Source organism: Aphelocoma coerulescens, chromosome 10 (genome assembly GCF_041296385.1).
Source record: "Aphelocoma coerulescens isolate FSJ_1873_10779 chromosome 10, UR_Acoe_1.0, whole genome shotgun sequence".
NCBI classification, from domain to species: domain Eukaryota; kingdom Metazoa; phylum Chordata; class Aves; order Passeriformes; family Corvidae; genus Aphelocoma; species Aphelocoma coerulescens.
This window is the reverse complement of record NC_091024.1, coordinates 17,357,707-17,369,625: the sequence shown is the minus strand read 5'-3', so window position 1 is coordinate 17,369,625 and position 11,919 is coordinate 17,357,707. Positions and strand designations below refer to the sequence as shown.

The window sequence follows — 11,919 nt, the reverse complement described above, 5'->3', positions numbered from 1 at the left end:
TGAGCATTCAGAGGAATTTTCTGAGTTCACACACTTTCTGGGAAACATATTTGTATAATATCTCCTGACACCCCAAAAGCTTCTTTAGGAGGCTGGGTACTGATGTTCTGCTGTAGGTACAAAAATGCTGCTAGCGAGGATTTTCTTGTTATTTTCTAAGTCCGTGAGAGACTTTTCTCTCTCACAGAAGAGGTAGCAGGGAATGTAAACAACCAAGCCACCTGCAACCTTGAAAGGTCTTGTTTAGGGTATAGTAGAAAAATATTTTGACAATGGTTTTAGGATTTTAGCCAATCACCCCCAAGGGGTGGCTGGTCCTTTGTCCAATTAGACTATGCAGAAAAAAGTCTATAAAAGAGTTTGTAAAATAATTAAATAAATCAATCTTGCTGCACAATTCCTGCCTGTTGGATCTTCTCTCCTCCTCCTCCCTATGGCTGCGGGACACAGTGATATACCGTAGGAACCAGGCCTGCGGTAATAGTTCTGCCACAGTCTTTTGTAGTCAAATAAATAATTTCAGATGTTTTTAAAATTTAACCTAGTACTCAATTAATTTGGAAATCAAGTCTCAATATCTGTCTTTCAGATACGAATTTTGTATTTTGGAGTTGCTTGATTCCCTTAAAGAGGCTTGAAGTACCTAACCTACTTCAGAAATGTAACTTAATAGCTAAATGTTTGTAAGGGAGGAAAAAATAAGAGTTAGGACAGGACTGTAATTGCATATCCAAGCATATCTTTCATAGCAGAGGTGGATAGTGCACAGTTCTTGTCCTCTGGCTCTGCTACAGAATGGCAGGCTGTTGTAGGAGTAGATATTGGCACAGCTGGAAATCTGTTCAAAGGGGTTGCAAAACAGGATAGAGAGATCAGCAGTTGAGGCAGAACATGACTATGGCCTAAAGACCTCCCGTCCTGTATACTGAAAATTTTAAGTCAGAGAAATAAACAGAAAATTCTGGGAAGAGAGTGCATGGGGAGCAACGTCCTCACTTGGATACTTGGCATGTGTAGCTTGAGTAGGTTGTGTTGCCCTAAGCAGCTGGTGGGGCCTGTAAAGAACAGCTGAGACTCCCATTTGCTCCTTAGGACTAAGCTTGAAGCATCTGCTCTCAGTGGGATTGCAATAAGGATGTGAGTGTGGCTGATGTATGTTAAAAACCTGGTTCCTAAGAAATGCATAACTTAGGATAAGCTGGCCTACTCTGAACCAAGACCAGATACCTGCAGAGTCTCACTGTGCTCTGGGTGCATCAAAGATGCAGAGAACACACTGAATCTGCTGGTATTACAAAGTATCAGGTGTTCCTTTTCTGGGATTTTCAGAAGTGCTAAACACAGCTTCCTTATCTGCAGCTCCTTGAACTCAAAGGAAAGCAGAATCCATGTAGTGCTGAAGCTTTAGGAATTCCCACACATGAAGTATGTTCCCTCAGATAATGCAGAGGAAGGGCGTGCTCTGCCTTGGAAACTTCCCCCCTGGAAAAGAAGGTAAAAGGTTCAATCAGAAGTTAGCAGAGTGGTATTTTCCATGATGATCTGCTGTATAAGCCACACTTGTCTACAGTTCAAGGATGTCCACCTGTAGTGCCAGGTTTTCAGAGCTCAGGACTATATAGTGAATGTGGTTTTAAAAACCATGGTTATTAAAAAAGTATATATCCAGTAATTCAAACATTCAGTACTAGAATATGCCTGGTAAACTAAGATGACTTTGGTCAACAAGATTCCCCCGGTCTTGAGCAGCTGCATCCTGCCTGTGTCTCTCAAATGCAATGGACCTTTGGTGTGTACAAACCAGTTAGGTTTTGCAGTGAGTTGCCCCTAAGATGTCAGGTTTGAGCTGATGAATGGAATCAGTGATGTCTTCAGGTACTGTGGTTGGTGATTAATCTGTGGACTAAGCTATTTGCCCATTTTAAGAAATGCAGGTGGTGATTTTCTGTATTTAATCCTGGAACTCCCCCTTTGGAACATAAGGTATGGGTTTCCTACATTGTCACTTCTAAAGGAGGGTGGCAAATGCGTGGCTGCAGCGTTTACTGATGCTGCCTACTTGAAACACTGCTCAGGTTTGAGTTTTCCTTTCTGTTCTTGTCCTGTATGCACATAAAAGCTTTTACCTTCATCCAAAGGAGTTAGAAAGAAGTCATGAGTTAGTGTTTTAAGGGTGGATAACTACAGAACCATGCAAGAGCAACATCCTACTTAGTTACAATCTGTATTTGGGCTTGCAAACCCTATGGACATGGCACCAGAGGTAGAATTCAATCTACCCTTGCTGCTCTTGGAAACCTTCATTCAAATTGAGGGGTTTTGGGGTCTAAGGAGAGCTTGCCCCAGTTTGAGAAGCAGTTGTAGCCTCTCAGGGTGTTTTGTTCCCTTCCTTGCAGCTAGGAGCAAACAAAAGCAGTGGCCTTCCTCAAGTGCCCTTTGCTCTGAGAATTTTGTAGTGTGATTGTTGTGACTTCCATGTGATCACCTCCCGTTGTATGACTTAAGGTGAGAAATTAAATATCTTTATTTCCCTTTGAGAGAGTTCTGAATGCTTCCACTGCCCTTTGAAACCTTTACTATTACTCCCACTTCCTGTTCTCCACCCTGTGTAGTATCAGATGCAGCCACTTTCCTTTTGGAGTTGGGAGAGCTGGGTGGAACTTGAGGGCTGTGAACACCACTCCCAGGGCAGGCAATCGGGGCACAGTTCAGTCCTCTTGACTTGGAACAAGCCAAGTTTCTTTTTAACTGTGATAATAAAAAGCACTGCCTTTAGGCACTTGCCTAGAATAAAATCACTCTTAAATTTATCTATCTTCACACCTTATGGCAAAGGAAAACATCCTGCTTATGTATGATCATTTGCCATTAGCTTTGTGTTACCTTAATCACATGGAGGATTGGAAGCGAAGGCAACCTGGCACTTGTATTTTATTTTGAAGGTGTGAACAATCTCACATCATTTCTCATTAGCAAATGATGGATATTAACTTGCCCTAAAGAAATGTAAGGAGACCTAAGAGTGTTTACTGCAATTACTGTCTGCCAAATAAAGGGGGAGAAAATCTAGTTTTACAGGTTTCGGGGATGCCTTTATGATAGGAGAGTGAACAGATTAAGGATGTCATTGTTGGAAGCCAACACTTGGGCTAAGGCAGCTTGGGAAGCAGGATGGCAGAGGTTTGGTCTCGTAGTGCATGTTAATGCACCTTGAGCTGCACAGTGAGGTCTGGGAACTTGTGCTGTTCTTGATCACAGTGGTCTCTTGAAACAACGGGCAATTTCACTGGGTAATGGTGAATTTCAGACCACGCAGTAACCAATCTAGGCTTGTGTTTTGGCTTGTATAGAATATAGAACAAGGCTTATACAACTTAAGTGCCTCTGCATTGGATTTGCCTCCTCAGCCTTATTTTCTTGGTATTGCTTTCACATATCCTCTGTCTACTAAAGTAAGGAAATCGGATTCTGCATCTGAGTTGTTCCTCAGTCAGCCTGGGTGAGCTATGTCGGTCTGGAAGGCTTTGGAGTGGCCCAGCATGAGCTGTCTGCATCCCATCAGGGGCAGTGCAGGGCTGGCACAGTCAGGGTGGTGCCGGGTGCCCTGGAGGCTGCATCGGCCCGCACACTCCCATCCAGACGGCATTGCTGCGGCCCCGGCGATCGGCCCGCTGCCCCTGCGGCCAGCCCTCTCCTCACGAGGCTGCCCTGGGCGGAGCGCGGAGCCGGGCCCCTCCCTCAGCCCTCCCCCCGGGCCCGGGGCGGCAGGCAGGCAGGGCCCCCCTGGTTCCTCCGCCCGGCACGGCTCTGCCGCCCCCCCTCAGCCTCCGCCCGGCCCGACCCTGCGCGCACAGGGAGCCCGGCGAACGCGGTAAGTGGGCTCTCCCTCCCAACTAGCAGCACCTCTGCAGGTTCCTCTCTCCATGTCCCTCTGAGTCCGTCCCTTACGCTGAGCCGCCCTCGCGGCGCTCCCGCTCCGTGTCCCGCCTGTGTCGCGGTTCAGGGGCTGCGGTGTCGCGGCCGTGCAGCCCCTCTGATCGGGCAGCTTCGGGGGTGCGGGGGGTGCGGACTCTCGGCCGCTTCACGGTGTCTGCACAGCCGGGGGGGAAGGCAGCTCCCTGCAGCACCCCCGCCGCGAGCAGCTGTCCTTTATCCCCGAGCAGGTCCCAGGGGGGCCGGGGAATGCACTTCCAGAAGTGCCCCTGTTGGTGTTGCACTCCTCTCAGTCTGGCGCTGTTCTGCCCAAGGCCATCGGGGGCGGTTAGTCCGGGGTTTACGCTCAACGTGCTGATACCATTCAGCAAATGCTGTGCAAATTCCATCGTGTTTATTCCGTAAATTATCTCCTGCCTTCTCCCTCAAACAGCTTCCCTTGGGTTTCTTTACACCTGTTCCTCTGGCCAGTGATCCGGGGGTCCTGGAGCAACACAGCCCGGTCGAGGCGACTGGCTTGGTCTGGCCTGCATCTTTGTAGAGGACAGTCAAGAAGGAAGATGTGAGTTAGAGGGTGAAAATGTGTGGCAATTGCTCCTGCTTTGACTTATCGGTCACCAGCTGCAAAAGGACAGAAATCGCAGTGCTCACCTGCTTAACTCGTGAGGGAAAAGCTCAACTCTGACCCTTTTCTGAAACATCAGTTGGTTTCAGACTTTTCTGTGCCTTTCAATTGCTTGTGCAAGAAACAGATTGCAGAGACGAGATCTCCCTTGACTTTGGGGCAGTGATGTGAGTTATGTGCAGCAGTAATCCTTGAAGGCGCCTCAGGGACGGGGAGCGGGGCTCTGCCCATGCCGTGCCAGCGAGCCTGACATTGTGGGCTTCCCCTGCGCCCTGAGTGTCCAGGCTGTGTTCCCACCTAGCTCATCGTTAAGGCACGCCAGGCTCTGGGATTCCTGGCCTCGGCTGGGAGCTGGAATTAGCTGCAAAGCCAATGTGGTTGGTACGTGTGCTTGAAGTGGAGGCTTGAAAATACAGTCTTGGGTCATTTGCCACACATGTAATTACTGCAGGGTAAACTTGGGAAGTCAGAAAGGGAGCTCTTGAGAGTTAGTGGCAGGGGCAGTGATTCTGTAATGGGGCTGAATTGCTCAGATGCTGGGTGTGTTTTGTGTTTTTTATAAACAGGTAGTAATAGCTGCCTCAATTTCCTGGTAGAAAAATTTTTAGGCTACTGTTGTTTTCTGACAGGGAAATATTTCAGTACAAATAAGTTTTGCTGAAATTAATAGAACTTTTAACTGGGCTACTTTTTTTGAAAGCAGAGGGTAAAACCCACTTGGGTTGTTTGGGGGTTTTTTTTGCTGTTGGAATTGTGTAGTCTTTTGAGTGAAAAAAGAAAAGAGAAAGGAAGGTGAAAAAAGGAATGAAAGTGAAAGAAGAAAATAACGCTTATAAAAATCTGTTTAGTTTTAACATAAAACACCAAAACTAGAAGACAATATACCTTTAATTCATTTAGTGGGTTGGGGTTTTTTGGTTTTTTTTTTCCCACACCATTAATTTAAAACAGTCAGGTTTTGATTCTAAATTGGTTTTGGTAATTTTTCAGTATTATAAAATATATATAAGGGAAGTTTTTACTTTGGTCCATTTTAACGGGTTTGGGATTTTGGTTTAGTGTAACTAATGTTTTGTAATATAAAAGCATGCTACAGGGAATGCCTCAGTCACTTGAAACCAGTTTCCTTAGGACAGAAGATACCGTAAGGAAAAGAAATGCAAGGCTGTTGGCAAGGGAAATACTCCAACAGTTTTGTTCTCACCTCTGTTTTCTGTATTCTGCTCTTGTTCACTGGTGGGTGGACATTTATCGTGTTTGACATGTATAAACCAGTCACTCATTGTCACATAATTTGGTAATGACAGGCTAATAACTTACCTGTGCAGGGAAAACTTCATTAGAGGAGAGAAATGGAACTTACTTTCTTCTGCTCCTCTTGAGGCGGATTCTGTCACTCTCTACAGAAGAGTGGTTTCTGTAGATTGATATCCTGTACACACAGCACAAGCTGCACTAAAAAGGCATTTCTGTACTGTAATAAGACTGTCTATATCCAAGGATTGTACTGATGTAAAGTATATGTGTTTAAATGGATGCCTTAGAGCACAATGGGAAACTGTGATTTCTTAGGGTAAATATGATCCTATTTTATGGTAGGGCACAGTTTAGGAATGTGAAGAGATGAGGCAGGACATGTTTCTAGTGCCTGAAACTACCATCTCAGAGGCCTGTGTTCTATTTCTGGGTTTGCTACAGCTTTAGTACTTGTCCGTAGGAAGATCATTCACACAGGATAAGCAATGCTTTGCTGCCTTGTGGTATTTGGCCTATGTAAAGGAGAGTTGAATACAGCAGTAAAAGTGAAGTATTACATTCTTATACTAAACATATACTGTACTATGGAGTATCATTATGGAAACACGGTAATATAAATGCTGAGTAGAAGCTGGCCTTCATATGAAAATCCTCACTGTGAGGAATCCAGAGCAAAGAGACGAGTAGAGGAGAGGTGGCCCCAGTGTGGGATGGCTGAGGAAGAGACATGGCATGTTCTGTAAAAGGACATAGAAGCTCATGTCATCTGCTGAACTTGCCGTGGAGCAATTAAGCTCTGGTCTGATTCAAAACTCACTGAAGCAGATACCTTCATCACCCTGCGTTTAATTAATTCTGGTGCAGATCCCAAGTGATGGGAATGGCTCTGACTCACTGAACTGTGGTACTGCTTGGGCACATGCCCCTGAAGTGTTAGTATAAGGTGTGTATCAGGAAAAAAAGTTGGTTGTGGCTCTTTCCTCAGATGCTGAACAACTTTTTTGTCTGAGTCCAAGATGAATGTCCGTCCATCTCTAGTTTTGTCTGCCTTCACAGGCCACCATAAGAAAAATTACCACCTGACTAGGGAAAAAAATGAAGGCATTTGTTCCTGCTTTGATGTACTTGTGCTCTGTACTTGTAAATGGAGTCCAGCAAAAACCTTGCAGTATAAGAAATCTTTGAAAGTGGAATCACCTTAGTTTCCTAAGATCAGGGTATAATATCTGAGAAGGGGAACATTCGTGCTTGTGAATGGCACTTCTATTTCAGATTAATTTTAAGCGTGTGAAGGTTATCTTTTGTTGGCTTACCCCATTGTGCTGTTTCAATGACAATTGCTTTGGGTCATCAAGTGTATGATGTATTTTGGGCTTTTGCTGAGCGTGGCTTGGGTGAAAGGCAGTGAGAGATACCTGTGGAAGACGGGATAGGTTAACATGAAGTGATAGACATGGGAAACACCAATGCATCAGAGGTGTGACTGGGTGTCTGAACACCATGCAACAGTTTTGTCTTCAGCCTTCAAAAGCAAGGCTCTGAGCTTGAATGGGTCCTTTGTGGGAGATTTAACTTACTGGTTTGACCTTTGCAGAAATGGGTGTAAGTTAAGAGATCAGCAGAAGGGATGAGAATTTCCTGGTTGTTTTTGCATGGATTCTATGCACCTGCAGAATCAGCTGTGTTCTCTGGAGGATGCTGGGAGATGAGTGAACTTGTCAATCAAACATTAAGTGACTGTGTTCACAGAGGCATTTCAGGTGGGTTCCCCACTCTCAGAGCAATCTTTTTAACTTGCTCTTCTGAATGGCAATGAACTCTTTCTTAAAACAAAGACTTTTTAGGTGTGTTTGCATTAATGTTGTTTATAACCATGTACCTTGAATTCTGATGAAGGGAGTAGTCAGCTTGAGGATTTACAATCTTTGGGCAAGTCTCAGCAGCATCTTTTATTACCTGGGCATTTTCCTGCGCTTGACTTTTGCGTGTGCTCAGAATGTAATCTTGCAGTTCAGGGAGAGCGAAAGGTTTGGGGTTTTCAGCAAGGCTTGGCTATGTCCTCTGCATTTTTGAAGTCTGTGAAGGCTGAACTCAACCAACATTTCAGAAAATTCTGCTTTGAACAATTGCAAGCAATATTATATAAACTTAGTAAGGAGCAAATAGCTCAGAGATGTCCTCATTCTTGTAAATATGACTAAAGCATTTATTGACTGTGGTTTCAAGCTCTGAGCAATAGTGGTCAGTGATCTTTCGGTGAGATTATGAAAGGTTGCTTGAACAATACAGTAATTTGCTTACAAAGTGAAATTTGAGTTGCTTATTTTCATTGAGGAAAAAAGCAGACATTTTTGTACCAGGTATGGACATGGTTTTGGGAAGGAAATTATTGAGCAAGAGAGTAACTGAACAGTTCACCTGGCTTCACCTTGAAAAATTACAAAAATATAGACGAGCCAGGATAGAAAGTGGAAAAAAAATAACCCTCGTTGCAGTGCATCATGCTCACCAATGCTATTTTAATAGTGTGGTGGTTATCCTGGGCTTCAGTGTCACAACCTGTGTGGTTTCTCTCACTTGCCTTGGGTAGCTGGATGAGAGACATCATTGCTGAAGTACTGTTACACAGGAGGGCAAGGGAGGCCCATTTGTCTCCATTGCAGAGCTTTGAAAGTGGGGTTTGATCAGGTTGGTAATAGAAATGCAGCAGCCTCAGAGCCTTTGAGCCATCCTGTGTGCAGTGCAGACCTCCTGCAAAGCCGCTCTCGAGAGCATGAAAGCCACTGTGAGGGATGCCTTGCACCTCCCTCTCCTCCACTGAGGCACCTGCAAATGTGTCATGAAATGGTCACTTCTGACATGTGGCAGAAACCGGTGTGTTTGGGTCATGTGTCAGCTGCATGTCAGTCATGACACACCACACCACACCTGTCACCCTAGAGGTGTGCAGATAAACACCCTTCAGAGAGTACAGGTCACAGTTCTGATGTATAACTGAAATAGTTCTCATCTGCCAATGGTGAAGCTGTGGCTGTAAGTATTAATATAGTAGCCCTTCTGCTTGTCATAAAGCAATCAAATAATTTTTCTCCTAATGTGTAGGTTTTGCTAACATCAACTAAATATATAAAAATGTATGTAGAAGTGCTAAGTGACTTTCTGTTCCTTTGAAGTAATAGAAGGAGCATATTTGGAAAGGAATTGATACTCAACATGCCACCCACGTGTTAGAAGCCAGTGGTTTGTAAAAAGGGTGGGGCAAACAAAGCAACCAGTCTTTTTTCTGAGGTGAGTGAATGACAAACTCTTGGGTGTGTTTTGAGAAACTGTTTGATTTTTACCATGTATTTTCTGTTTACAATAACTGCTTTTGTTGGAGAAAAATCTTCAATTAGTGTGCATTTCATTTTGACAGGAATACTGCAATTGCTCTTTGGTACTTAGTCCTGTTTTATGGGTCTGCTGATTGATCAAAACAGCTGAATCTTCTTGCAACACTTAATTGAACTTACTTCTAAAGGATCAAAATAGAGCTTTGTTTGCTTGTGAAATATGCTTTACAATATGCCCCAGTCAGGTGCCAATGACTGCTATTTAAAAATATGCAGGATCTGTATAGAGATACAGAACTTGGAAGTCCCCAGTGCATCTTGAAGCAAGCAGCATCTGTGATTCATAAAGCAAAGCACATTACATTGACAAGCACAGATATGCTGTTGAGTGTAGAGATGTGTGAGAATAACTATATGTCTCAATGTAGTTAGGTTTTATTGTGGTGCTAGAGGCCTTGCAGCTATTTTACATATTCTGATCTAAACAGTGGATATTTGGGCCATTGGGCATAATACCAGTGTTCATCTCCATGGGGAACATCAAATAGGTCATAACCTGACCGGCTGATTATTCTGCTCAAGTCTATTCTGTTATCATAACATACATTGCTGTGGAGGTGTATCCCAAGGAATAACGTGATTTCTCATCTTCTCATCCAGAGGCAGCCCAGCATAATGCACAGATGCTCCAATGCACCAGTGTGAGGCTTATATTTCTAGAGCTCACAGAGCTTATCAGCTTAAAAGATTGTGTTCAGGAAACAAATTGCACAGTTAGAGTAATACCTGCAACAGGTGCTGCTGGTGTTCTTCTCATTTGAAACATCTAGTGTGTGTGATGGAAGATGTGCTGAAAGCTCTGGAGATGGAATCACAATGCCTTTTTCCAGCACCATGTCTGTGTGCTGTCTTGCCTGTGTGCTTCAGGAGCACTGCCTGACCTGAGAAAAAGGAAGCTGTGCCTCATGGTCTCCCTGGCTCGGGATCTGTCTGCTGACACCTTATTGAGGGAGTCTGTAATGTTAATTCTCATGCTGGCTCTCTTTAGTGTGTTGGGGAGGCTTTACTGTCCAAAACTTTGTCAAATTATTAATTAATTGCTTTCCTTTCATCGCATTTGTGTTTCATGGTGTGTTCTATGCTTCTGGTTAAGTATGTGCTTGGGTACGTCAGTGGGGCCAAGAATCCCTTTCACTTAAAGATGCTAATCTCTTTCCAGATTTGAACCCTCACTATTTGGCTGAGACTGCTGAATTAGTTATTTTGATTGATCAGTGGTAACTTTGGCCATGAATGAGCTGCAATGGATCCAAAGTGCCTATACCTCAAATGTGTGTTACTGACACTTAGCTCTTGGAAGATGGTAATGAATGTCATTCTTCATTAATATTCTAGTTGCATCATCCTTGAGCATCAATGAAAGACCAAGTATGGCTTTCTTCAAGCAACAGAAGGTGGACGACGTTTATGAAATTGGGGAAGAGCTGGGAAGGTAAGGTCGTACTGATGACACCACGTGATTCTAAAAGGTGACACATGGGGATATTTGCTACTTCTTTATGCGTGATAGCCTAAATCAGTTACAATATACAAAAATAGCAACACACGCCTTGGCAAGGACTGCACTTTGGATGGGTTTTTTGGTGGTTTTTTGTTTTTGTTTTTTTTTAGATTAAATGTGCTAACTATTTTCCCTGTTTCTTTTCTTGCAACTAGGACAACAAAAGGTATGTTTACATTGTCTTTTGTAGATAGGTGTCACCTGTGTCTGTGCTTTAGACTTGAGTTCGCCTGCCCATTCTCAGAGCCAGCCGGGAACCAGGAACCCGTGGTGCTGTCACCACAGACACAGCACTTTCACTTGTCCTGTTGTTTTGAGCAGCACTCCACAGCACTGTTGTTTTCAGCTGGCTCCATCACTGACATCATGTTCATATGTGCCTGCCAAAAAAAAGGTGCATGTATTCCTGAAAGGCTTTACCTCTCAAATCTTCAGCTGGACTGGTTAATGCTTGTATATAGCTTTTAATGTATAAAGGCTTATCTGCAGGTATTAATTGTAGGTGTAATTATCAACTGTTACCATGCTTAGCCATGAGCACCTGCTTAAACACTGCTGGGTTTGTGAGCTGAATACCACAAGGCTCCCCCAGTCACTGAGCAACATACAGTGCTCTGGGTGAGAATGTCTGGTTTCCATTCTGTGCACAACCCTCTAATGTTTTTCTTTTTAATAGGCAAATAGCTAAATTAGGGCTATACACAGGTTGGCTTCTTTCCCAATGTCTGGCAGTTGGTTTTGATAAACAGCTGTGTATGTGCCATCACCCTTTTTCAAGGGCCAATAATTGAGTTCCATTAAAACACTTCAGTTGAAGCTGTGTCCCTGTCAAATCTTAATTTTTCACTCTCAGCTACTTCATCTTCAGAGTTTTTGAGAAGACTTCTTTTAAGGGGAGAGGGGTTGAGGTTTGTTTATTTGTTTTCCATTCCGTTCCCTCTTAGGAAGGCCTCGACTATTAAATTTTCTGTAACTGCTTACTTTTAAGTATTGCCTAGTACTAAGAGTCTGACGGTGAAAACCTGACAACAGTGAGCAGTAAAGAAATTCAGTGTATATGCAGGGTATAAAAGGTGTGGGTTTAAACCTAAGAGGCCCTAGGTTAAACAGTCAAACTACTAAAATGAGAAACTGGAGACTGAGTAGTTTATTTTTACTTTGGTAATCTTTGGTAATCTTTTGAGATGATGAATATCACTCTCCAAGCTGAT

The 11,919-nt window shown here is 43.7% G+C and overlaps 1 protein-coding gene across 5 annotated transcripts in view; it reads left to right on the top strand.

The window, feature by feature from the left end:
* Window positions 1–3,782: 3,782 nt before the first annotated feature.
* The window catches only part of DAPK2 (death associated protein kinase 2), a 42,064-nt gene continuing 33,927 nt past the window's right edge, over window positions 3,783–11,919 (top strand). For 2 of the 5 annotated variants that reach the window (XM_069026259.1, XM_069026254.1), the window contains exons 1-3: window positions 3,783–3,871; window positions 4,367–4,495; window positions 10,543–10,639. In XM_069026259.1, the coding sequence (XP_068882360.1) occupies window positions 10,578–10,639 (62 nt within the window). In that variant the 5' untranslated portion in view covers window positions 3,783–3,871; window positions 4,367–4,495; window positions 10,543–10,577. Of the gene's footprint in view, window positions 3,872–4,366; window positions 4,496–4,868; window positions 4,940–9,017; window positions 9,104–10,542; window positions 10,640–11,919 lie in introns of those variants that run through there. The other 3 variants (XM_069026255.1, XM_069026257.1, XM_069026256.1) reach the window with 3 other exon arrangements.